Source organism: Ilyonectria robusta, assembly GCF_021365365.1.
Source record: "Ilyonectria robusta strain PMI_751 chromosome Unknown BGZ61scaffold_43, whole genome shotgun sequence".
In the NCBI taxonomy this organism is placed as follows: Eukaryota; Fungi; Ascomycota; class Sordariomycetes; order Hypocreales; family Nectriaceae; genus Ilyonectria; species Ilyonectria robusta.
Window position 1 is genome coordinate 224,051 of NW_025764477.1, and position 26,531 is coordinate 250,581.

General features: G+C 49.3%; 7 protein-coding genes across 7 annotated transcripts; 5 read left to right on the forward strand and 2 right to left on the reverse strand.

Annotated features, from left to right (window-relative positions):
- Window positions 1-20: 20 nt before the first annotated feature.
- BGZ61DRAFT_370959 (uncharacterized protein) lies at window positions 21-850 on the forward strand (the record flags this gene model as incomplete). The annotated part of the gene is made up of 2 exons (XM_046242054.1): window positions 21-705; window positions 756-850. 2 exons carry the CDS (start codon window positions 21-23, stop codon window positions 848-850), a joined length of 780 nt encoding a protein of 259 aa, XP_046095452.1.
- A 7,309-nt stretch (window positions 851-8,159) lies between these two features.
- BGZ61DRAFT_567505 (uncharacterized protein) lies at window positions 8,160-9,504 on the forward strand (the record flags this gene model as incomplete). The annotated part of the gene is made up of 2 exons (XM_046255969.1): window positions 8,160-8,223; window positions 8,361-9,504. The coding sequence occupies 2 exons, from the start codon at window positions 8,160-8,162 to the stop codon at window positions 9,455-9,457; spliced, it is 1,161 nt and encodes a 386-aa protein (XP_046095453.1). The 3' UTR covers window positions 9,458-9,504.
- Window positions 9,505-10,860: 1,356 nt separating this feature from the next.
- On the forward strand, window positions 10,861-11,019 carry BGZ61DRAFT_370992 (uncharacterized protein; the record flags this gene model as incomplete). Its single annotated transcript, XM_046242060.1, has 1 exon — window positions 10,861-11,019. A coding segment is annotated over one exon (159 nt), but the record flags the coding sequence as incomplete, so codon positions are not given.
- A 5,926-nt stretch (window positions 11,020-16,945) lies between these two features.
- On the reverse strand, window positions 16,946-17,330 carry BGZ61DRAFT_540436 (uncharacterized protein; the record flags this gene model as incomplete). Its single annotated transcript, XM_046254907.1, has 2 exons — window positions 16,946-17,037; window positions 17,090-17,330. 2 exons carry the CDS (start codon window positions 17,328-17,330, stop codon window positions 16,946-16,948), a joined length of 333 nt encoding a protein of 110 aa, XP_046095455.1.
- A 1,139-nt stretch (window positions 17,331-18,469) lies between these two features.
- On the forward strand, window positions 18,470-21,617 carry BGZ61DRAFT_486108 (uncharacterized protein; the record flags this gene model as incomplete). Its single annotated transcript, XM_046249812.1, has 9 exons — window positions 18,470-18,809; window positions 19,027-19,381; window positions 19,662-19,903; window positions 19,954-20,062; window positions 20,133-20,337; window positions 20,414-20,715; window positions 20,841-20,932; window positions 21,143-21,289; window positions 21,331-21,617. 9 exons carry the CDS (start codon window positions 18,470-18,472, stop codon window positions 21,615-21,617), a joined length of 2,079 nt encoding a protein of 692 aa, XP_046095456.1.
- A 493-nt stretch (window positions 21,618-22,110) lies between these two features.
- On the reverse strand, window positions 22,111-22,808 carry BGZ61DRAFT_540437 (uncharacterized protein; the record flags this gene model as incomplete). The annotated part of the gene is made up of 2 exons (XM_046254908.1): window positions 22,111-22,642; window positions 22,798-22,808. The coding sequence occupies 2 exons, from the start codon at window positions 22,806-22,808 to the stop codon at window positions 22,111-22,113; spliced, it is 543 nt and encodes a 180-aa protein (XP_046095457.1).
- Window positions 22,809-24,627: 1,819 nt separating this feature from the next.
- Window positions 24,628-25,293, forward strand: BGZ61DRAFT_486111 (uncharacterized protein; the record flags this gene model as incomplete). Its single annotated transcript, XM_046249813.1, has 1 exon — window positions 24,628-25,293. One exon carries the CDS (start codon window positions 24,628-24,630, stop codon window positions 25,291-25,293), a length of 666 nt encoding a protein of 221 aa, XP_046095458.1.
- Between the last annotated feature and the right edge of the window lie 1,238 nt (window positions 25,294-26,531).

The following is a 26,531-nucleotide window of genomic DNA, read 5'->3' on the forward strand; positions in this document are numbered from 1 at the left end:
TCCCGAAATTCCTTATCACAATGGTATACCCTAAGGTAGCACAGCTTCTCTTGCTTCTGCTGGCTCTGCCGTTTCGGCCAGCTCAGGCTTCAATTACCGCAAAAAATGGCCTTTCTTACCGCCATGCTGTGCCTCGACGAACGATTGCTGGTGTTGAAGTTGTCGATACCCCAATCGTGCGCGATGCCCACGACTACGCTCTCAAGCACAGCAGTAACTTTGGCTACAAGCATGTCATGCGGAGTTGGCTGTTTGGTGCCATTATTATCGAACACAACGAGACCCTTCGCAACACCGTTGACTTAGAGGTGCATGCTGTGGCTGCTCTTCTACACGACTTGGGCTGGGACCAAACCCCCGGCTCGCCATTTGTAAGCCATGATAAGAGATTCGAGGTGGACGGTGCAATTGCCGCCAGGGAATTCATCCGGAATAACAAATATGGTAAAAAGTGGGATAAACGAAGAGTACAGCTCGTCTGGGACGCCATTGCTCTTCATACCCAACCTAGCATCTCCAACTACAAAGAACTGGAGGTTGGAACTACAGGCAATGGAATTACCTCCGATTTCCAGGGCCCTGTTCTCGGCACCACTAAGAAAGAGTATTCTGCCGTACTCTCCGAGTTTCCCAGCAATGGCATGAGGGACGGTCTGAACAATACTCTCATTTGGCTTTGTCAGTCGAAGCCAGCTACGACATACGGTGGGTTAATATCACATGAAACCAGAGAAGAAATACTGATAAACTTGCAGACACGTGGGTGCAGCCTTGGGGAGACAGCTATGTTTCAAGCTACAACTCTACGGGAAACAGGTTTTTCGATGTCGCGTTCTTGAATTTTCCCTAAGGGCATTAGACACCCCAGCGACTACTGAGGCGGGGGATATTGTGATGGGGCTTTGAACACTCGGAGTTTTAATAAGTGTCTAACTAGCTAGCAGTCTATATGCCTAGCAAATAAGCATCTAGCTAGTTGATGATATAAAGGAACTGTCTAGCCTGTTAAATGGCAAGACATGGGTTTTCTTTTTCTTTCACTTACACTGACCTTTACACTGCTCTCTTACAATCTCCTTATGTTATTGCACTTCTGCTCTAATAGCTGTTATAGTCGCGCTTATTAATGTTCTCCCTTTCTTTTTAGGTATGTTTGCTATCGCAATGCCGCTACGGAAAAAGGGAATGATCACTCCTCTTACCAGTAGCGTATTGTGGTCCATATCTCCGTCTGACAACCTCCAGGCCCCCAGTTTACCCGCTCCGTCTGCACTCATAGTTCACCCGAGTCTTCGTGTTGGCACTGATACATACCTGTTAAAATCAAGGGTAGTTTACAATAAAGTCCCATGGTCATTGGCACCTTGAGTAGAGCAAAATGATTCGGATACAACGATCGAATGCAAATCAAGTCATCTCATGATCCACTCGAGGTTGAGTAACATGCTGGGAGAGCAGAACGTTCTCCAGCTACCACCACGAATTCTTTCAGGCACCAGGCGAACATAGCAAGATATTTTGTATACTTGTACCATACAAATCATATCTTCTACACTCACTGTACAGCCTACAGAAAACCATGTGTTCCAGATATCGTATCACGTGATGCCCGCAGAAACATGATGGCCCTGTCTGTGATTTCGCCCAATGACCCCGCACACGAAACGTGTTTCTTTTGTCATCCAGGGCTATCATTGAAGTCAATCCGGACGACGTGGATATTGCTTCTAGGCTCGACAATGAAAGGCACGCTGGAACTATCCGAGGCCGTCTTCACGGGATTCATTTTTTTTTTTGCCAAGCATTTATGAGTTCGACCATATCTGTTAGCACCATAACTATCTCCCAAAGTCTACACATGAGCTCTTCAACCTTACTGGTTTGCTGGCTACTTCAATGTTAGAACATCGCGACACATGACAAACAGCAGACAATCACTGATTCATCAGGTACATCTTCTCTGCGTGCATGCACTTAGACCTCGGATACCAATGCTAATTCAGCCCGAAGGGCGTTTTATTCAGCCCGAAGGGCGTTTTACTCAGTCAGAAAGAATCGAGCATAAAACCTCCTGTGATTGGCTAATTGGCCTGGCATGTTCTCAACTCGTGCGCGAATTGGTCGACCGTTAACGCCACCAAATGAAGGCATCGCCACAAACCACCCCCTGAGCGTTGACTAGGTAACTCGCTAGCTTGGCAAGCCCTCCAAGAGCTTTCAGTTCTTCTTTACTTCAATGCAGTCAATTTGTTGAGTTGCTAAGCACGATCCTCACTGAATAACCCTTACCTACGTGGCAGCTGCTTCCCTTTTCTGTCAAATCTATCAAACTCATCAGGTTGCTAACAGTATCTAGGTTCACATATTACCTCCGCAGCCAGCCTACCTCTGAAGATTCCCCGGTTACTCTGCCTCCGGAAAGCAGTGCTGTTTACTCCCTGGCTATTCAGACGTGATCTAACTACCTCAAAGACAGCCTCTCCATCGAGATCGATCACGGTATTGGACGTAAGCCGTCACAAAGCCTCCCTGCCCGAGAGATATCCAGCAGTCTAGGTGGGTAAGAGGCGGATACATATACAACCAGATGGAGGACGATATGCCCCAGGCAGTTCGAAACTGCCACACCTGCAAGCAAGACCTGCCCGAAGTCGAATTTCGAAGCGTCAAGGACGCTAGGAAGTTTACAGGAGACTGTACTAGCTGTAGGGCACGCCGAAGGGAACGTATATCTGAATCCCGAGCCGCCGTTGCCGCCATGCGGAATATCGCCTTGAGGCTATCGCCACACAGAGCCACGAAAAGGACCGATTCTCTAGCTAACCTAACGCCTCCAAGACGGACTGCGCCAACACCTGCGTCTGTGCACGGCTTACAGCCTCCTGCCACGCCTACTTTATTCCGTCGCCTGGCGCCCGCACTCCAGGGACTGCCTAGACCTCTGCTGGGGCTATCTACCCCAAGCGCAGTAGAGGGACCTTCCCCTATCACTCCTACCCTTAGTCTGCCAACAGTAATTCTAGGCACGCCGATTCCTCAAACGCCAATTCCTCAAGACACTTTTCCAATGGCTCCTGTTGTGCTAGGCACGCCTATACCACAGGAATCATTCCCTGTCACACCTTCATTACTGCCACAGGGTCATTGCCGCGGCTGTTATACACGTCAAGGCACCTTTAACCCACGGCCACGGCCAGAGCCTCAAGAGCGACAGTTTAACCAGATAGTTAATCCACCTTTTACAGCGGACCTTGACTTGCCTGCCCTTAGTGAGGAGGATCAGGCTCTTATACGGGAGTTCTATACTGCCCTGAATGACAACAAGATACATAGTTACATTTGCTGCGGGGAGCATTAGTTCGATATAAAGAGAAATAGCTTGCAAATCTGCAGCCGCTGTATTAGTCGAGACAGGGAGAGAGCCCCTGACGAGCCCTACTTCTTTAGCGCTACAAATAACCTTGACTTTGGGGAAGTCCCCGGCAATCTACCTGATCTAACGATGGTTCAGGAGATACTTATTACTAGGATTCACGTACACGTAAAGGTCCTACAGGTACGTAGCGCTCAATATAAATACCGCGGCCACGTTGTCCACTTTCTTCGCAACGTTAGTAGGCTATTTGAAGAGCTCCCAGTCCTACCTGAAGAGCTAGATATCATACTCCTGCGGCCTCCTAATATAGAGGGCGACCCTCGCTTCCAGCAGCAATTTGCTCGCGATTTCCGGGTACGCCGCTCATATCTGCTGGCCTGGCTCCATTACCTACAGCGCCACCACCCAGGCTATCGCAATATCGTCGTGAGGCAGGATCGCTTGCAACGGCTTCCTCTTAACGGCAGCATAGTTGCTTCCATCGCTTGCCAAGTGGCTGACATACCTGACGGCGAGGTCCCCTAAGGCCCCGTTAAGGAGGCTGTAGAAGAGGATCCTAGCGATACAGACGCATCGGCGATCCCGAATTTGCAGGTTACCGATACCGAATTAAACGCCCTGCAGTCCCGATTCCTTCATGGTACCCCTGACCCTGAGCGTATAGCCGATCTTGAGCATATGCCGCCTAGCGCGCAGGCTCAACACCAGATGCCACTACCTTCCATTCGCAGGACTCCTATTAACGAATTCAACCGTTCCCAGCCGCTGTTAACGCTCGCGTTCCCTACTCTCTACCCTGACGGCAAGGCGGACTTCGTGGAGCCTCGCCCACGGAGCATCACGTACCAGGACTACCTTGCCCATGCGATGAGATGGCAAGACGGACGTTTTGCCCGCTATAAGACGTGGCCTTTCGTCGCCCTCAACACCCTGTTACATGCGCAGGTCAGAAAGCGAAGCAACTACTTAGTCAAGCAACACGAAGGCCGCCGTCAACCCGTTACGCGCGCTGACATAGAGGAAGCGATGGCTAAGCCTGACGAGCCAGAGGCTCAGGCCCTAATCCAGTTGATTACGCGCTAAGCTGCCGTAATCAGGGGCACCCGGCTATATTGGTATAAGCAAAGGAAGGAATTGGAGGTATATGCCTACAATCTAGGCAGGCCTGGCCTTTTCGTTACTGCAAGTGCGGCTAATTACCACTGGGAGTTCCTATATCGTCATATACCTCGATTCCAAGAGTAGAAAGCAGCTCCTGAGGCGGCGCAGATAGTCCTGTCCCGGCAATTACTGAGAGATAACGCCCACATTGCCGCTTATCACTTCTATAAGCGTTATATGCTCTTTAGGACTATTGTTCTGAAGCAGAAGTTTAACCTGACGGACTTTTAGAGTCGCTACAAGTGGCAGGGCAGGGGTTCCAGTTACCACTATGGCCTATATTGGTTAAATAGCCACCCAGACTTAGATCCTGATAATGGTCAGTCCCGAGAGCAATTTGCTCGAATCTGGGGATATTACGTATCTGCTGTTAACCCAGAGCCTCAGCGGATATAGGTGCCTGGGGAAGGGAATCCCCTGATCAGTAATCTATTGGAGCATCCCCTTACCGTTCAGTTCCTATTAATGGTAGTTAACTGTGTGTAACGCCACCGATGTAATAACTACTGTATGCAGCTTAATAAGCATACCAAGCAGGTAGAGTGCTGCTTTGGATTTCCTTACGGGCAGCGCCTCCTAGCCTCCCTTGACAAGGTTCCTTATTCTAAGTACTGGAGCTTTAGGGGCGAGCGGAATGATAGCCAGATTAACCACTATAACCGCTTGCTTACTGTTGCATGGCTAGCCAATACAGATGTCTCGCCCTGCACGAGCCTACAGCAGGTAATCGATTACGCAGCTAAATACTGCTCCAAGTTGGAAAAGAAGAGCGAGTTGTTTGCTCAGATTGGGAAGGCCCTGGTGCCCCGGGTCAAGGACCACAACCCCCTGATTTCCTTTATGTTAAAGCTCCTAAATCAGTTAGTTGCTGAGCGAGACTACTCGAAGCAGGAGGTTAGCTACTTGCTCCTCGGTCTGCCGTTACAAGAGGGCTCACGAACCTGCCTATACGTTGATTGCCGTAATCCTGACAGGCATTCCCGCTCCCTACGGATTGACGGCGATGAGGTTGACGAGGCGCCCAACGTCTACGAAAAGTACTGCCAACGCTCAGAAGCCCTAGAGGACCTGACCTATGTTTCCTTTCTCAAATACTGGAATTTCCGCTCTAGGAACCCTTCTATGTGGAAGCAATGGCAGCCAGGCAACATTAACGGCAGGCCTCGTGTATTAGTCTACTTTCCTCGCTACCAGGCTGATCCAGAACGCTAACAGTAGCCAGATTACTGCTGCATAAAGCTAACGTTAAACCACCCACATCGCCGCCTTGATGAGCTCCTCATATTTAGCGGCCAGCGTTTTAATTCTCACGCTAAGGCCTTCTCCTATTATTGGCAGCACTACAGTTATAGTAATAACCATTACGGCCAGCCAAAAGAGGCTCGATTACAACCTTAAGAGGATCAGTACGAGACTCTGCCTGTGGAGGAAGAATTTGATGACGAAGACTGGATCCGCCTCGCCGCCTTTTTACCTGACAACCCCCTTACCCAGGAAGGTCTTGACCTACTTGGCCGCCGCGATATCGACGTCAATTACGACTGGACACGGCATGTAGGCACTTATCCGGAATTTCGAGACAGCTACTGGAAAGAACTTATCGCTAGCCACCCTATAGCCAACGATATAGAGGTCCTTGGCCCTCACTGGCGTGACCAGCTTAACCCACAACAACAGCTCGTGTACGACACCTTTATGGGCCACTTCCAGGCGCAAAATCCTACTCAAATCCTTCTCCACGTTGACGGTGGTAGTAGTACAGGCAAGTCCTTCCTTATCAAGGTACTTTCCTCCTATCTTCAGGCGGCTGCCCTACCGAATCCTAGCCCTATTTGCCGCGTAGCGCCAACAGGCGTTGCGAGTAACCAGATACAGGGCAGCACCATACATTCCTTGCTACGTCTCCCAGTAGGTGGCGCCTTTACCGACCTTCCCCCAGCCGACGCAGCCGCCCTTCAGTCCCGCCTACGGCACGTCAGATACCTCGTTATTGATGAAAAGAGCATGCTAGGGCTTGAGCAGCTGGCGCGGATCGATTCCCGCCTGCGGCAGGCCTTTCCACAACGTAGCCTCGAGTTCTTTGGTGGTGTGAGCGTCTTGCTTGTGGGCGATTTCTTCCAGTTACCACCAGTCCGACAAAAGCCCCTGTATTCGACTAGCAGCAGCCTGTCTTCGTTAGAAAGAAGAGGACAGGCGGCCTACCGGTTATTTGACCGCACCGTCTTCCTGACGACAGTACAGCACCAGGCTGGGGACGATCAGGCCCGGTTCCGTCAGGCGTTGCAAGAACTGCATGAAGTTAAGTTATCTATACCGTCCTAGAACCTCCTTAGCAATCGGGTACAGGCCAAGCTAACACAGAGCGAGGTTGACAGATTCAGGGCCGCTTTGCAGGTATATTCTACAAAAGCCCGCGTCAACAAATACAATTACGAGCATATGGTACACCTCAACGCCCCGGCAATACAGGTGGAGGCAAAGAATCAGGGCAACGGCGCGGGGCAGGCGCCAAGCGACAACGCTGGCAATCTATCTAACAAGTTCCCTGCTGCTAAGAGCGCCAGGGTAATGCTCACGACCAATCTATGGCAGCCAGCTGGCCTAGTTAACGGCGCCCAGGGTACTATATACGATATCGCCTGGAATGCAGGCGCCAAACCATGGGAAGACCCCCCAGCCGTTATTATAGTGGATTTCGATAGCTACGATGGACCGCCGTATCTAACAACTAACGAGGGCAGGAAAATCGTACCCATCCTTCCAGTCACGCGTGATTTCCTAGTGGGCAACGAGACCTGCGCTTGCATGCAGTTTCCCCTGATCGTGTCATTTGCTATCACTGTTCACAAATGCCAGAGCCTAACGAAGGATCAGATAGTTACTGACCTCGCTACACGCAACTTCCAGGCCGGTATTAGTTATGTTGCCGTTTCACGAGTTACCTCGCAGCAAGGCCTACTCCTTGAGGCGCCTTTCGACCGTCAGAGCCTCTATAACCACACGCCCACGGAAGGTTCATGTGCCTGCGTTTCCTACGTACTGCGTTTGTGGCTAACTATAAGGCAGGGATGAAGATACGCCTTGCTGACCAACAACGCCGTCTGGCTCAACAGCTGACCGATCTGCCGTATCCACCACGCTACATTAACTAAATGGCGTTTTCCTATAAGCTACAGGGAAAGGGGAAGTTCAATATACAGTACATAGTTGATTGGGCCTGTCAGGAAGTGGTAGAGGGACCCTATGTCTATCAGTCAACTCCCTGACTACAGGTTTAAAGTGGTTTAACAGCTGGTTACCGCCGCAGTCGAAAGGGGGCTTCTAGGGGATTCCCCCAGGAGAGTTTATAAACAGGTATACGGTATTTACCCTTCGGGCTGGATATTCAGCCGTTAAGTCCCTTGCCTTGGCAACTTAACGGGTGTTCGAAGTATTTTAGGGGCTACTTTACCGATGAAGTGATGGTAAGGATACTGAGTAATCATAAAAAGCAATAAGGCGGCGTATTAGGTAAGGAACGCGGTGATACATTGCGTAGATTAATATTTCTGGTAACACGAGTATACTCTCGCGTTTACGTTGCTATACCACAATACAATCCTTATATTTTCAATGCTTTGTTATGGATCCGTTTATTCACTTACCAGAATATCGAATTGCTGTGTGCAAGAAATGTCATTTCGGCTGTGTGTCCGAGGAGGTGGTTACCGACTTGCGGGTTAGACACCGCGACATGACACCTACCGAACGACGTGATGTATCAGCAATGATCAAAAGAATTCCTCGTATTATACGAAATCAGGCCGAGCTGAATGAAATCCAGCTTCCACCTCCAACAATCGACCCAATTCCCCTCCTCGCCCCCCCACAAACCGAGGACTTCGGTGCCGGAAATGCCCTTACGTCGTCCGTCAGGTTCAGAGTATCCAGGCACATTGCTCAGAAAAGCATGGGTGGCAGAATCCTAGGAATAAAGGAAGACCAACAGATAACAACTCTGGCCGCAACCTTGGGGCTATCCCCGAGCTGCCGTGGGTGCAGGGTGTACAATGCCAGCGGTTCTTTCCCACTAGGGCGGGCAGCAGTTGGTTCGAAGTAGGCCGGGGGAATACTAGCAAGAAGACAGCGCCGGCAGTAGGACCCTCGCCCTTGATGGTTCAACCACCAGAACCTACAACTTTAACCCCCGAGGTGTACACTCACTTGAACGACGTGCTATTGCGGGATCAGAAACATCTCGAGAAAGAAAACCAGCCACGTGTCTGCAGCAAAGTACTGGGAGAAGACACATTTGCAGCCACAAGCGTCTGGATGGACCGCACACAATGGCCGGCTATCTTCCATGACTCCCGGCGAGACATTCTGCGGGCCCTGACTCAGCTGCCCGATCACCGCACTCTGACGGTGGACTATGTCTTAGGTCAAGCGCCCAATGAGGAAGAACCAGACGTTGTGAGCCCTTGGCAGGACGAGCAGAAGATAGCATGCATTCTGAGTGCCTTGGAACACGTATTAGAGCGGTGCGAAACGACAGCCCGTCATACAAGCCGTACCCTCTTATGTTGGCTGCGCAGTCCTAAGCTTGAGACTTGCGGCCAGAACCCATTTACTCTTCCAGCTGAAAGGAGTAGCCGGCAGAGGTATTGGAAATTATGGAAACGATTCATAGCCTTTGTTATTCGAGGCTATCGAATGCCCACCTGGATCCGGGAATCCGAAACCAAAATAAGGCTCGATGAGGAGCATTCAAGACAACTGCAGAATAACGAAGGCCAGTCGCATCGCAACAATCTCCTATTAATTCATTTGACGACCTGTACCTCCAGCCGAGAGATGAAAGAGGCGTGGCGGGTTCTTGCATTGTGCAATTCGATGCTACAGAGTCGTGCTGTGTCTTTTTTATACGTACGGTTTAACTGAAGTGCCTGTGACCTCATCTAGTGAAGCCGGCGGTGGCGTCGTCTTTGCATAGCTGTGGGAAATAGTGTCACAAAAAGACGAACGTCCCTTGTGGGACCGCATACCCCCCCTTATATTCTTTGCAACAAATAGTCCCACTCACACCAAAATGCGTCGGAAATCACTCAGGCCCTCTCACAGAACCACGTGATCCGCGCGTCTGTTCGCTTAGTGTGTGGGCCTGAGTGCCTGAGGTAACACCGGCGGTGCAGGTATGAGTCCCTGGGTGAGATTGACAGTTAAAATCCCTCACGGAAAGAGGCGTCCGGAAGGACCCAAGATAATCAAGACAATCAGCTTTGAAGTCAGATCATTTGATCAATTCTTTATCTCTTGATTGACCTAGGCGTATTGGATCCATCAATTTTCAATACGTAGTATGGTATATTTCGATATGAATTAATCCATATACCGAGGTGGGGTGGGCGACATGGGGGTATGGGGTAGGGTCCCTGTATTGACTAAAATCGATGGAAAATGGGTTTTGACCCAGTCCTGGATAGCCTTCCGTAGAGGCCGCTCGGCTCGTTGATTCGCTGTCCAGTCCACTGAAAGATAATAGCCTCGGCAATCGGCATTTACCAAAGCCGTCTCCGACTCACTTCTCCATTTAAAGTCTAGCTTCACTTTGCCGATCTGGAGTTGACATCTCCATCTCCGATCGCCGTCCAATTCATCCCTCAACACCCATGAGCCCATGACTAATCTTCTTAAGAGCTCGTTAATATTTCCGTCCCTCAACTCCGATACCTATGCACTATGGAACACCCAGCCCAGCACGCAGCCTATGGAACGGCATGTACAAATTATGCCCGGTCGAAATGCCGATGCATAATCCTGAACCCCGGAGATGCCTGCCAGAGGTTAGCTCCACCCACTAACAACCCCTGGAGCTTACTTGGGTAAACTGACAAGCTGGAAGATGTCGATGCCTTGGAAAAGATTATATGCAATCGGGAACCAAGCGAAACCGCGATGCAACGAGATTATCCAAGTCTAGGAATGAACAGCTAGAGGCCAAGATTGATAGCTTGGTATCTCTTCTCACTTTAACTGCCGGCAGTCCTGCCAATCCAGCCGATGCGGGGACTTCAGTGGTTTCCGGGAATGTGCCTGTCGTACCGGGAATGCCAGTCCTTAAGACTCAGCATACTAATATTCTAATATCAATTCCCTTTCAACTAAGTAATAAATCAACCCAAGTATCAACTACAAGTATTGCCACTTCTCTTCAAATACTAGATGACTCACCAGTAGAGGATGAGTAGGAATTGCTTGACAAGTTCATAGCCCTCAGATTGGTACACGTGCTATTTATGTATATTCCACTGCAAACCTCCGCAGCCGATATATAGGCCACAAGGCCGTTTCTCTGGCTTTGTATATATACAGTTTCAATACAGTCTACCCTTCAGCAAAGTAAATTATATAGCCACATACAACGTATTTTAGGGCAGTCAATAGTTTCAGACCTAGAGAGAAGCATAGAAGAGCTCTTAGGTTTACTTATCTGTATTACTTAGTCAGTATTATGCCAACCAAGAAGTAAATCAAGTAATATAGCAGCACTAACAGTATACAGGAGCAACCTGCAGGTATACAGACGTCCATTCCTAACCCTGTTTACATAGCTAGCTATTTCTATTATCTTTAATCTTGGGCTCAACCTAAAGCCGACGTCAGGCCCGAATAAAAGAGCCAACTACAGATTCCACAAACCTTAGGTATCCGGGGGCAGGACAATAGAGGAGAGAAGAGGGGTACTCAGTCTATATTTTCTAAGCTCTATATGAGTAATTTTGTCGCTTGATAATCCATTTTGCTGATAATCCTAGCGTCTCCTGCAACCTAGACCGAATCGATACTCTTCAGTGGACGCCATATATAAGCGAATATATCGACCAACTTGCCGATATCAAGGAATGTGAGAGCGACTTAATTTTGGCTGCGCTTGTTAAGCTTTAATTAATAGTAGAGCGAATATAGCAATCCCCCCTGTATAAGTAAGAAATAGGTTAAGACGTAGTACTAAAGCCACCAGCTCCCTTCTACGTCAAAACGCTACAGGCAGACTTAGACGACATTAAATACCTGGTGTTTTTAGAATTGCAAAACAGCAGTAGGTTTAGTCAAGATAGATATAACTAAACCATCACCATGCTAACTGTAGCTTATAGGAGTCTTACTTAATTATTTTTATAATACCCAACTTAAAATCTACAAATTTATATTATTTAAGGAAATCCCAATTAGTCCCAGCCTAGATTTCAATCAACTAGAAGCACTTTATATTTATCTCATCTCTATTAGAAACTATTTCAATATCTTTTTTATATATACCCCAAGGGAATATATAGGTTTCTTAACATCAAGCTTCTTTCAACTAACATATTACTTACTATACTTATACAAACTCTTGGCAATTAAAAATCCCAGCTAGGTCAGAATCGAAGAAATAAAAACAATTAATCTGGTTTTTATCGAGCAAAAAATTACCCAAAACTTCAGGGACGCAGCCACAGCAGGAGGGTTAATCGCAGACAGACCACCGGATTATTTAACGAGGTTGGCTTCAGTGGTGGAATCCGCGACGACGCACTGGGAGTCCAAATTAAGAGCACAGGCTGCAAATCCGGGATTTCCTATAGGCGAACAGAATATCGGATCGATAGAGGTGCCAGACACCGGAGACTTCATACTGGAACTTACTGACGACTCCTAGTTGACGGACCTGCTTATGCTAATAGAGTGGTAATAACAAATATATAGCTATATATGAACTATTTTATAGGCCAACAAATAATATTTACTAGTAGTAATAGAAATGATATTAGGGAAATCAGGGGGTTTACCTAGAGGCGGGGGTAGCCTTTGAAGATTAGTAATTTGCTCGTAGCAATCTCCGGCCTAGATATATTATATTAATATCATAATGAAATACTTCTAGCACCAAGTCAGATACACCAAATACAACACAATTAACTATCTTTCAGTCTTTAATCTTTATTTGTTGTTTCTTTCTTGTTAAGATACTGTCCAAATGCCTGAGAACAACCGGGAGGCCATAAATTTAAAGAGTTAACAACCAGCTTATCTACCCAAAGCCCTTATTAAGAATTAGAAGCCCGACGAAAAGTCATACCAGGCCATAGTAAAGGAGCCTAAGTATCTAACTGGTTAGCGGCTATGGAGCCTTATTCTCATAACTACAACTGTAGCATTCCTATTGATGTTAGATTCTTCTATCGTCTTAACAGTATATCTTCCCATATACCTTTATAGGGCCACTTTATTTAATTATCCATTATAGGCCATCCCGCATCTTACCAGTGAGTTTTATTCGCTGCTAGATGTCAGTTAGTATAGCGCGTCGTACCAGCTTGCCAAGTACGTTAAACCCTCCGCCCTTGTCGCTAGAATTATTTTAAGCAGGATACACAGTACTTACTTCTAGCAATGCAGGTACTCTATATAATATCTTAATATAAAGATAAATCTATTCACTCTATTAGTAATTACACTTCGTCGGGCTAATTAATATTCAATATCAGTAGACCTTTATTAGCTTTTTTACAATCTTTAAGCTGGGGTTACTTTTAAGTAGTACTACCGCGTCGTCCACAATACTTATTATCGCTCGCGCTATTAAGGGCATCGGCGCATCTGGCCTGCAGAATGGTATATTCATCCTCATTTCTGGGTCTATTTCCATAAAGAAGCGCCCAGGTAGGACGTAGTCTATGTTATTCTTATTGAAAAGTCAAGCTAAAATGCGAAATAGTATTAATAGGTCTTGGAATGGGAAGTATATATTCTTAAATCTTTTCCTCTCCCCAGATATCTGCTGACAGATTACAGTCTCTTAAGCTGGGCTCGCTCTTAGTCCTGTTATTAGAGGACTTCTAACGCAATACGCAACATAGCAATAGTATAAGTTCCCGAGTTCTTTGGCCCAGAAGTAAATTATTCTCTGCGCGATGACTCGGGTTATTCGTTCTAACAATTATCAATAACGCAGGCTTTTACATCAATCTTCCAATCGGCGCCGTGGCGATGGTTCTATTCCTTAGCTACAACATGCCCGAAAACAGACCCGTATCAACTGGTCTCTTAGCTCTGAAAATCCTTAGAGAGAAAGTCGATTTCATCGGCTTTCTCTTCTTTGCGGGCGCCGCAGTATAGCTTCTCCTCGCTCTTCAGTTTGGTGGCAATCAATACGCCTGGAATAGTGCCACCATTATCAGCCTCTTTTATGGCGCTGGAGCAACTATTATAATCTTTGGGTTTGTGGAACATCGGCAAGATAAAGGCATAATAATTCCTTTATACTTAGTCCGCTAAAGAGTTATATGGTATTCTGCTCTGGTTATACTTTTCTTAATTATAACCTCGTTCTGCATGTTATACTACTTGCCGATTTATTTCCAAGCTGTTATGGATATATCTCCAAGTCTCAGTAGAGTCTATCTTTTGCTTTTATTATTAGTTAAATTATTCTTGTTATACTTAGTAGCTCTTTTTATAAGATATTTATCTGTATTAATTGGCTAGGCTGACCCTTTGCTTTAGTATAAATAATTGGCTATTATATACCTTTTAGTATCGTCAGAGCTACTATCGTTTTAATTGGCAGCAGATTAATCTCTACTTATACATTCTGTATATCTACTGGAAAATTAATTGGTTATCAGATTATCTTGGGAGCAGGTTGTGGGCTGGGTATGCAAATAATATAGAACGCCCCTCATTACTACTTCGCACCTCGTCTTAATATATAGCTTCATCGTGCAACAACTATTTAGAATATCCGCTGATATAATTTGCAAGCCTATTCTTAACGTTCAAACCTTCTTACCGCGTCCCCAGATTGCTATCGAAACCGCTTTCATCATACTCGGCTATACATTCAGCGGGGCATTCTCCCTTAGTATTATACAAACAATCTTTAGCAATAGTTTGAGGATAGAAATCCAACACTATACTCCTGAAGTCAACATGCGATCTATTATTTCCGCAGGTACCATAGGCATCAGAAAAGTTGCCAGTGCCGACAGTCTTCCCAGTATATTAAAGGCATATTCAGTAGCAGTCAATTATATCTTCTACTTTACTGCTGCAGCTGGAGTTTGCAGCTTCGCCTTTTCTAGGGGCTTGGGATGGACCGATATTCGAAAGAAGAACCCAGCTAAATGAAAGCCCCCCGCCAACCAATACGCCGTGCGTCCCCAAACGGAGAACTCGACATGAGAGATCAAGGGCAAGAGGTAACGGATTCCCTAGCCCCTAGTATCACGACCCATATCAAACGCAGGCAGTCTGTTATTCGGCGTCAAGGTGGTCGTTAGTAGGAAGATTGGGAATCTTATGACTGGATAGAATCCGCCGATCGCCGGAGTTATCGGCAAACTTTGGTGGAGGAGATTCAGAAGCATCAATCCTAAGTAATAGAGGAAAAAGTATATACTAGCAGTTCGAAATTGAATATTGACGTCTTGAATTATCTGAACCTGGGCTGTTTGCCTAAAAGGAGCTGCATTGAGTACCCTGCCATTGAACCCGGTATGTGTCGGAAACCTTCCCGCTAGCTAAGTTAATCGGGCTAGCCTTCTGGAGTTGTCATGTTGTCCATCGATACTCCGATGAAGCTATGCCAAGAACGGGACCCTTGCTGACCAAGAAGTCGGTAAAGTTTCTTCTCTCTAACCTTCCAACTGATAAATCGGTTTAACCTTGACGGAATGGGCTATTCTGAACTCCGGATGGCTTTCCTTTTCCGTTATAGAGTGGCCTTCCCTCCAATTCAGCCCATCACTATCATCCTGATTCAATCCACTTCGGCCACCTCCATCTTTCGTCGGAGGCTCTGTGCTTCACCAGGTACAAGCTACGCTAAGAAGAAAGGAACCTAGCCAAGTACCATGGTCAACAAAGGTCGGCCTTCAAAGGACTGTCTTCCTTGTAGGAAGCGGAAGCTCCGGGTATGACGTGGCCAACCCTTGCCCCCCACATCCAAGTGCGAACGTTCATCAATTGTCCGAAGTTCGCTGATGGAGAGATTACAGTGCGACTTGAAGCTTGAAAGCTGCGGCCAGTGCCAGAGAGCCAAAATCGTGTGCCACGGATACCGGAATCTCCAGGACTTGGTCTTCCGCGACGAGACGGATGCAGCCAAGAACAAGGTCTTGGCCCGTCCGGGGCAGTATCCAGCTGAAGCATCTGGTTTTCTCTTGCCAATGTGGGGCATTAATTTGGACATGGACACACGCTGTCGAGAAACATTCTTCTCGCTGTATGTCACAGGATTTTCACGCAGCTGTACCTCTCTCGTCCCCCTCTATACCCAGGCTCCAGTCATCGGGCATCTTGCGTGCAGTGTCGACGCAGTCAGCCTGGCCTTTATGGCTGTCCAATTTGAGAGTCAGGAAGTCATGAGCTTGGCAAACACGAGGTACGTGGAAGCCATCCAGAACCTGGGTCAAGCTTTGCGAGACCTCAAGGCGCTAGTCCCAAAGAGTGCTGCCCCTTTGCGATTCTCCGTTCCGTACATCTCGCCCTCTCTACCTCTTCAGCAACACTTCCCCCCCTCAACTCAACATTCTGCCCTTCTATCCTATTCTCCACAGGGCCATCGAAGTCCCACGAGCATTATTTCGATTAAGTAGGCTGGGGAGGTTGAGGACCGCACCGCCGGTGTGCGGTTAACCATCGCGTCGGCCATAGCCAGGCAACACACCCCACAGTGGAATATATTTTTCGTCTTTCTAACGAGGTTCTTTATCCTTCTCCTAGGTCATTCTGCAATCAAGATACTCTCAACCTCTTTGGAGGGGCCAAACCGATTCACTTGCGACAGATATCGAAAGGACCAACGGGTGGTCGTGCAACGTTTCACATATGTGTTTCCGCCACGCTCTGTGGTGCACATTGGGACTGAGACAATCATCTACGCCATCCGTTCATCACCATCACGTTTTCGTGGTGGCTGTTCTACTTCGTCTTCCTTTTTGTCACATATCCGCGACCCCTACCCAGCGCAGAACATTACAGAACTGTCAGCGAGGTTCCTCCTGCAGGGGGGCCGCAGACAAATGGGCTTATTCGCTCGAGGGGGTTGCAAAAGGTAATTGGGTTGTTGGTTGGAGGCGGAATCCAAGACACGCCACCGCGCGCTCGCATCGGCAACGCCAAGCCACAAAGACGACGGTGAGAGGACAAGGCGAAAGCTGCTCGATTTACGCGTTTGGCGCTTCCAACGGGAATCTTCGCAAAGGGTCCCCCAATTGACCGATCGGTACAAAGACGTCCCATAGGTTTCGATCCTCTCTTGATCCTCACTCCCTTCACTTTTTCTCTCCCGAATCGGCGACAATCTAGGCGCCCACTTTTCGAGCTGAGCCGCCCCACGGCCCACGATCCCACCCACGTCCTCATCCACGCAAGGCGAGGTCCTTATTTCGGCCCTCGGACCATCGGCTTGGAGCCCACTGCGATAGGGTCGATTCCTCCGACGGATCTGGGCTCGTGTGTCTTTGACCAGGGGCCTATTAGGCGATTAGGGAATTGGGACTAGGCGTTGTGGAGCACCACTAATACCCGGGGGCTTGACTAAGCAGACTCCGCTAGGCCTAGGCCGCCCCCTCTCCCAAGGTTTGGCTTTGTCCTGCTTAAAGGTGATTCGGGCCCAGTTGGCGCAGATTTCCCATGCAGCTTCGAGTCGCACCCGTGTCTCTGCCGCCAAGGTCCCGAAGGCAAGTAGGGTTGTATCGTCGGCAAATCCAACAATAAATACTCCCTGATCCTCCTCGAGGTCTTTATAGAGGCTTGTGATGAACATAATGAAGAGTATTGGTGACAGCGGAGATCCCTATGGGAATCCAGCTTTGACTTCAAATGGCTCGGACACCGCGCCATCAAATCGGACCCGTGCCGTGCGCGCCGTGAGATAGCTTGTAAGCCAGCGTAATAGCCACAGCTGGATACCCATTTTCTGTAGGGCTGCAATAAGCTTCCTGTGGTCCACTGAGTTGAAGGCTCCAGCGAAGTCCGCTTGGAGTAGCGAGGCGATCCCGCATCGGTTCTTGACATATATCGTGGATCGCCCGTGACTAAAGCCCAAAGCGAAACTCTGGCGGTGTGAGTTTGTAATTAGGAGTTGGTGTGTCGGCAGCAGTTGGGAGATGTTGAAGCAAGATTACTACATCAGTGATGGCAATATGATTGCGGAGATAGAGAAGGTTTAGCTGTCCCGGGTCAACTGTAATGGTCGCTTGAACGACGGTGAGTTTCTAGGCTTGCTCTTTTGATGGATTAGGCTTTCCAGACCGTCGGAGCTTGATAGAAGTTGTCGATGCTTTGGGTTATATGACGCCGAGCTGGGCTGGCCTTCTGTATGGCCCTGATCAATCGCCTGCAGCTAAGGTTATTAATAGATGCGCAGGTAAACATATTGCAATCTGGATGCAGACCGAGTTTTGTAAGGGCGTTATAGTAACAAGCAGCAACACTTAGAAATTTAGAAGGAATCTTATAAATAATTTACATTACTATGTCCAAAACGGGGAAAAAGACAACTACTCATTTTTAATCTAGGCTTAATAAAGAATACAACAGTTGTCCACAGTGCTGCAGGCTCGGGATTCCACATGGAATATGTATTTATTCTGCAAACCGGTCGCTGGCATATCTGCGTCGTCTTGGCCGTTAATTGGATTGATCGCATCATCTTCTGTGCCAGAGGCCCCATCATCGGGTTCGGATATAATGTCTGCATCTCCGGAGTTACTAAGCGAAAGGTCCTCAACGTTGACTACTTGGCGCAGGTTGGGAGGGTCTCGAAGGCGGTACAGGATCCTGTTCTCTCTATACAGTATCCTCACTGTTTCGGGGTAAATTGTCTCGTTGGTGCACATAATGTCGATTTCGATCTCAGGTCTATTCCGCGCTTAGATTCGCTTCCATATAGCTCGCATAAGAATGGGAGGATTCCCGACACAGATGTTGCGCCAGATTTGGTCTCTAATTTCTAATGGAATCCGTGCCAGGAACCATCAAAGTCATTTCGGGCGTGGTGCCGGGGCGAATCGTGGCGTGGTGCTGGAGCTGGTTGGTGATATCCAATCTGGTGGCACTTCGGTCACAAGCGGCGAGTTGTTCCGCTGCCAGACGTACATCCACGCCGATCGCGACTGTAGTATGGCGAAGAAGAGCCACATATATTGCGCGTATACCAAGAAGGCGAGCCGCATGTCAAAGTACCAAACGGGCGAGACGCTCCTCGTCGTCCTGGACATATTACCAGGTCGGTCTGAGCCATGTGAGTTCGTGGGCCTTTTATAGAGAAGAAGATATGGAGAAGATATCCCGGTTACATTGACTGTTTCGTTACGCCCAGGTCGACTCCAAGGCTAAGACTGCTCAGCAGAATAAGCTTGTACACGGCCAACAGATTGTCGAATTGAGGAAGTGGTGTATCTGACAGCCATGCTTGTACACTTATTCCAGACTGAGAAACTGATCTCAACTCCATCCAGCCGGGCGGAGTTGGCAATTACTTCTACATCATCGACGAGGATACAGTCGACCACCGGGAGAGTGGTCGAGATGTCCCGGAGCAGGAGCGGCGATGACGGAGGAGTCGAGACACAGAGGCACTACAGCAAAATTAGCATCCCGCCCAGGGAAACACGGCGATAGTAACGGCAAACCGCCAACGCAGCACTCACAGATGGCCGAGTCATATGGTAGAAGGCAGGGGACAGAGCCTAGAGTGCGGCGAGACAGGGAACCCGACGAGAAACGCCGAGAAACTGCGCGACGTGGCCAGAGAGCTCCTGGCGGCGCCACGAGTGATGCAAAGGGACTCGAGGGGCGACGTATAGACCGGCTGTAACGGGGGCGGCGGTGCAGAGGGGTTTTCACCATACAACCATCCATAGAGCAACTGTGTCGTCGCCAAGTCTGTATCAGTGTTGTCAGGACCAGCCTTGTCGAGGTTTGCAGGCTATGCATTTGCCATTCCTCTGGCCTGGCAGATCTCCGGGTCGTGGAGGTGTCGCTGACAGGTCTCTGCATAAGAACTTAGGCGGCCAGGTTCGCCTCCCTTAGGTTGTCTAGGCCAGGGCGTTCGTTCTTCCAGACCCGGTAGGTACCTTAGATTGTGATTCAGTGCCGGTCTGTTGTGTGGCCGGGCGCCGAAGCCGCGCCCTCGCCCCGCGACAACGCCCGTTGGAGTGCTCGATTGCCTCTTGTTTGCGCCCTCGCGCCCTGTGACAAAGCCGGGTCTTAGGCCTACTTGGGCCACCTTCCTAGCCCTTCTTATGGCTTCGGCTTCCGCTGCCTTTTCCCTCCTTCCTTCATTCTTCCCTCCTTCACCATCAATGCCTCCGCCGCCGCCGCCGCGGCTGCCACGTATGTTGCTCTCTGCACCTCCCACCTATTCCTCCGCTGTGGTGTCGCAGGCATATCGCTAAGCCCATCATACAGTCTCCTGGTCGTTCCAACCGGTATCCCGATCTCTCTGCATGTCGGGGTTCTCCCGCTGCTTTCCGCCTCTTACCCAGGCCATCTGTAAGTACTGCCCTGCATTAGATCTCCAGCATGACTAAGACACCTCAGGAATATACTAATTCAGATACAGCATCTCTATACCTTGCCTTTTCCGGTCCTCGCCTCCTGCAACAATTATCTATTCGTCTGGACTCCCAGTTGTCTCCGTGTCGTCTTTGCCGTCGCCAGGGCCGAACTCATCGGAGTCGGAGTCAGAGGCACCATCATCAGGTTCAGAGATAATGAAAGATATCTCTGGAGTCATCAAGCAAGAGCTCCTCGACGTTGAACACTTGGTGTGGGTTATAATGGTCTCAAAGGCAGTCCAGGAATCTGTTCTCCACATACAGCATCCTCACTGCCTTGTGGTAGATTGTCTGCAGTACCGTGCGCGGCTCACTTATTATGCAAATCGCCTCGGCGCGGTTCGGACCTGAGATGGCTACGCATGCAGCTTCAACTTTTCTATCCTCTGGCGGGCTTGGTCAGAGTGTCGTCAACGGCGTTGTGTCGACTACTTCGCCCTCTTCTTCGCCCTCTTCTTCGCCAAATGTTTCTGACTCGACTCTGTCCAACAGCGCGCCTGCATCACATCCAGCTTCAAGCGGCTCCCGTCTTTCGGCACCACCCGTGACAGCACCGACGGCTGTGTCGTCACCGTATATACACCTTGCGTATGTTCAACATACAGCACGCCTGTTGGTATAAAGCAGAGTGGATATTTAATTAAACTCAGCCGAATATGCTTGACGTTCTATAAGAGCACATGCTCTAGATACCACTTAATAATTTTATCCAGAGTCGAACCGTCGCCAACCTTAGCAGCATATCGGCAGTATACGTCAGCACTGGAAGCTGAAAAGCCTCAAGACAGTACACCCAATGGAACAGGTAGGAGAGCTCGGTCCTAGGATCGGGGCGCCTGTCCTGCTTTGGATTCTCAGGATACTGAGTTTACCTCTGAACCATTCGCCGTGTCTACTTCAACCTGCTGCAAATACCCGTTAAAATGTGCGCTGGCTGTATTCATTCAATACCAGACGAGCTGTCGTTGCAGCATATGTCGGCTGCCATCTCTTGTCAGGACGAACAGTCACATAGCTTTAGCACCAATCCCCGGAAATGCACCCGCCAATAGGGCCCCAACTACACGCCATCCCTTAAGTATAACTCCAGCGACCCGGCCATCTTCTCAAGTGACAATGACCTGGCTCGGGACAATTATATACGGGGTCAGCACAAGAAACAGTACGTTGGGTTATGGTTTGAACAGCTTCCCACGTCTTCAGACTCAACCTTTGGGGAATCTATCCAAGTCCCCGAGCAGCGGCGGCAATGGACACGACAGCTCGACAGTGGTATTTTCCTGTGCAGTGACGGCAATGAGAGCGATTATATGATGGACCAGCTGGAAATTCCCGAAAACCGAGATTGCCGCAGCTCGATCGTCCTGCTGTGCGCCGGATCTCAAAGCCGAGCAAATCCGTATCTACCATGTCCACTACGAGTGAACCGCAGCACTTACGAGAGATGCGGGCACTTGCCTCCAACGACTGAGAAAATTCAGTATTTATAGTCTCTCCGGGGAGCGAGTCGGCTACCCTATCCAGCGACGAAAATTAAAGTCGACGCCACTCGCACCAACGCTGGCTCCGGGAATGATGAGGGGCAGCAGTGACGGAAGCGGGGGCTCACAGTGATCAGCGTCACCGAGCAACATCCAACTGCAATTCGAGTGGAAATTATATGGCAACTGTCACGCCTGACTTAACGATTCACATTCTAGACAACTTGCTTTCGCATCACTACAAGAGGACCACAATTCGAAAGCTACATCCATCGCAACTAGATAGTCCGAGTCTTGGATCAGCGGCCCGATTTCCCAATACACAGTACATTTAGATATTGATAGGTAAAAGGCGGCAAACAACAATAAAAGTCTGGCCAAATAGAGCCATCAACGCTTTCTATACAGTCGCTCATAACTCAGTCTTTACTCGATGACCACAAGACAAACGTATCCGCTTAGAGAGGATGTTCTCCACTCGGGAGGTATCTCGCCGCGGGCCCTATTCGCAGCCGCTACGGCGTCCATTAGGGTTCTGCTCTTTGTATCTGGGGGCGCCATTGCGGGTTCGGACTGCAACTTCGCGTTCGATTCGCCTCCGGGTCGACCGCTGGCTGGAGCCGGTAGGCGTCGGGGTCAGGTTTCGGGCAGCAATAGACGCATAAGAGGGTCGGGATGTGTCACTGGCGGCAGCAGGCGCCGCGGCGAGGGGAGTTGCAACGGCTGTTGTACCTGCTTCAGTGGTTTTCGCGGTCATCCGCTCCTCCGCGGTGGAGGTCGCGGTGGAGGTCGCAGTGGCGGCGCGGGTGCACGTCTCGCGCGCGTCGGCGAAGATCTGGACCGTAGTCCAGACTCGTTCAAGGAGGTTGGAGGGGATGATTCCGGCGACGGCTTCGTATGCTTCCTTTTCGATGTCGTTGGCTGGCACAAAGATCGCAGCCTTCGCGGGTTCGGCACTGGCCCGAGGTGCAAGCTGACTGGCATTCGCGAGGGGATTGTGCTGATTGAGGCACTGGAGTTCAGTAGCATCAGGGCTAACCTGACGTGCTAGCTACTACCTAAAGAAACTGCCCCTTCCAGGTCATTTGACGGGCATACTTTTTCCCTTCTGAAATTTAGAGCTTTTGAGACGCAGTCTGTCTTATATTATGCCCCTAGTCCAGCCGTTACAGCAGCTCTTATTACTCACTTAATATTCATTGTTATCCATTACGTTCCAGAGCACTCAATCAAGTGCTTCCGACCTTTATTTAAGCTAAATCCTCAGCGGCCTCACTTAACAGCTCTTCTTTCAGCTCGGACTGTAGGGTAACTCAGACTCTCTCTGTCTTTGGTTCTGTCCGCACTAAGTGCGTCTCCCACCAACAACCTATATATTTCTATTGAAAGATGATCAGCAAATTGAAGAAAGTGTTGCTCACACCTCCCATTTACCTCTATTTCCATTCCTCTTATCCTCTACGCTGCTTCGGCAGTCGCTTTACTCTCTCGCTCACTCCGACATCCCTCCATCTCTCTATCGTGCCTTATTCCTTCTTCTGTCTATATCCTCTCCGTCAATATCTTTATTTTCCTTCTTTCTTCTTGATTTTTTTTCAAGCTGTCCTGTGCCCTATCCATCTATTTTACCCCAATCCAACTGACTCCTATATAGAGCCAAGTATATTCGTAATAGATATAACGATAGAGTCGTAACCTCCCCAGCGAAACGTCAAAGGCGTTTTAAACCGCTGAACCCCAAGCCAGCTAAATGTCCCTCCGCTTCAACTTATCTACTTACTGCTCTTAAGAGACTGTCCATTGAATCCGATACATTTGACCGGGTACTGGATGAGGTTGAACTTTTTGCCAATAAGGAGAAGACTGTGGAATAAGCCTATGATTTTTGTGGAGCTTTTCTTAATGCTTAAATCCGCATTGTAGGGCATTCAAGATGACTAGAATGATGCATTTGTATCGGGATAGGATATTATTTCAAATCGGCTTGCAGAGTCCGGTATGTATCCCTCAAGTCCTGTATTGTGGTGTAGGGTAGGCAGGGGTGTGTGTGGAAAGGTCGTTCACAAAGGTCATTTACAACAAGATGCCAGTGGTGGTATTCAGCAGTAGCTAGCAGTACAGCCCCCTATAAATACAGTGGTCGTATTCCCGGCCCCGCCCAGGGCTTGCTACTCTTATGGGTCAGGTCTTGGCCCCAAGTGGGTTCAAGAGCGTGGGTGTCAAACGGAGGGACCCAGTCCGGCAGGATGACTAAGGAAGCGGGGGTCTCGGAGACCGTAGATGAGGGAAATCCCGCACCAGTCAAGATGATCAACAACACAGTCAATCCATCAGTCATATATTAAGGTCGTAATTATCATCAATTCAATCAGGCTATTTTGGCCCCATCTGATCGTACATTTCCCTGTGCCAAGAGCCCCCAACTCAGACCGTCAGACCTCACTTACGGGATCACGAGATCTGACAATTAAGAGTCTCATTGCCTCTATCGACCACGAATAACGAAGAAACCCTACGAAGAAAAATCCCAATAAAATCGAGCGATTCCGAACGAGACGAACATTTCAATCTCTATCAACTTCAGAGACCGCGAGTTTATCCTGACCGGATCTGTCAATTGGCAGAGATGGAAGGAACTGTTCATCTCGAAGGCAAAAGCCCTGCTCCTTTGGGATCAAATCAACCCCGATAATCCCGATCCACCGGCATTTCTGAGCAAGCCGGCGAGACCGATCCTAGGACTGATGCCCTCAGGGGTGCAGACCCGGGAGGGGGCAGCAACGGCTGCCCTGACGAGCTCAGAACACGATAAAATGCTCCTCCGCAACCACACCCTAGATAAGGACGAATTCGACCAGGAAATCAAGAATATTGCCCTACTGAGGGACTGGGTTGAAGTCACGGTCGAGACCAAGACTAGGGAGGAAAATTGCGACTCAGATAAAGACCTTAGGACCTGGTATCTCAACCTCTCGAAGCTGTTGGGCAAGATCTTTATCTAGCCGGTAGCACAGCTACAATGGCATGGAATGAGTTCTTCCACGCAACAGCTAGAGTTCCTGAGGATCCTGTGGCTTGGGTTGGCAATTTTGAGAGCGTTATGCATGATGCTACGACCCTGGACCTCCCCCTAGCGAAGGAAGTCATCCTCTGGTATCTCCCACTGCAGAAGCTGACCGAGCCCTTCCTTGGGCAAAAGCTCGATATCTGGAAGGCAGAATTTGCTGCTGCTATCAAGAACAACACCCTGTCCTATCGAGAAATCGCAAGCCGGATCCGACTAGAGATGACGAGCTTGTCCTACCTTCGAAAGGGGTCCCGTGGGGTCAAAAGAGGAGGCGCATTTCATGCCGGTGAGGGAAGCTCGGATGAGCCCTCTCTTGACGGCGAGGCTGCCGACCCTTTGCCCTCGAAGAAGAAGAAGAGGAAGACGAGGAAGCCCAAGTCTAAGGAGGATAAGGAACCAGAGAAGTCAGCCTCCTCGAGCAAGACCTGCTCAGCTTGTGGTCAATTTCACCCGCTGTCACAATGTTTTTACATCTCTAAGAACAAGGTGCCGGCGTGGTTTCATGAGAATCCGGCCACGAGGAAGACGGTAGACCAGAACCTTGCCTCTGACGCCTCCTTACGAGATAAGGTCAAGAGATTGAAGTCACAGGTAGAGGAAGGTCCCTCAAGTGATTGACTCCAAAGGCCGGTCGGGACAGCCCCAGCTGCCCTTCTTGCCACAGAAAAGGCGGCCTTCTGGGCTGCCCTCGTGGCGGCGGAAAAGGCAGCATTTTCAGGCTCCTCGTACCCGCTGAGGAAGTCAACGATCCTTGACTCTGGAACCACTTTGCATATCTTCAACGATAAGGCACGATTTACCGACCTCATCAAGGCCGGCCCTTCTGACTTCATTACGCCGGAACGCAGAAGATCCCGGTCATCGCCTACGGTAACGTGACCGTTAGGCCGACCTCAACACCGCACAAGAAAGGAAGGTGGCTCTACCTCCGAGATGTGGCCTACTGCAAGGACTTTGCCTGCAATGTGGTCTCGCTACGGAGGCTGAGGAGGCATGGGATCTGGTGGGACCAGAGCCCAGGAAATAACGCCCTTCGAGACCATCACAACCGGGTTATCGGTAACCTCATCGATCGCTACGACCAGTACGTCCTCGAGGACGTTGATCCCGACACAACCTCGCAAGGCTACGCCTTCCACGCCCGATCACATCACGAGAAATTGAGCAAGGCAACTGCGGCCCGGTGGCATCTTCGACTTGGTCATCCGGGGCCGGAAGCTCTGAACCGGCTAGTCAACAGCTCTACGGGCACGAGGATAAAAGGCCCAACTACGATTGAGTGCGAAGACTGTGCAATGACGAAGATAACAAGCCAAGTCTCACGAGCCCCAAGATCACGTGATGAAGGGCCCGGCCTCCGGCTAGCCGTTGACTTCACCCACCTTATCGAGGATGCCGAGGGCTTTGACAGCCTGATGCTATTCACCGATCGCTGGTCAGGGTATACTTGGGAATTTTACCTCCAAAATCGGACTGCCAAGAATCTCATTACTGCCTTCATGATGATCCTGACCTCCTTCGAACGGCTGTATCAGAAAAGCCACGAGTCTTTGAGTGTGATAACGAGATCACCCTAGTGAAGAGGGCAGTTGGCCAGATGCTTGAGAATAAGGGCATTTCGATCGAGCCCTCAGCACCTGAGACCCAGGCTCAAAATGGGGGCGCGGAGAGATCTGGGGGGGTGATAGAGACCAAATCCCGTTCAATGAGGTAGGGAGCCCACCTTCCTGAGGATCTTTGGCGTGAGATCTACAGTGCAGCGATATATCTTCACAACCGCGTTCCAAGATACACCTTCAACTGGAAGTCGCCATACGATCGCTTTCACACCTACCTTGCCCACCGTGACGGCATCG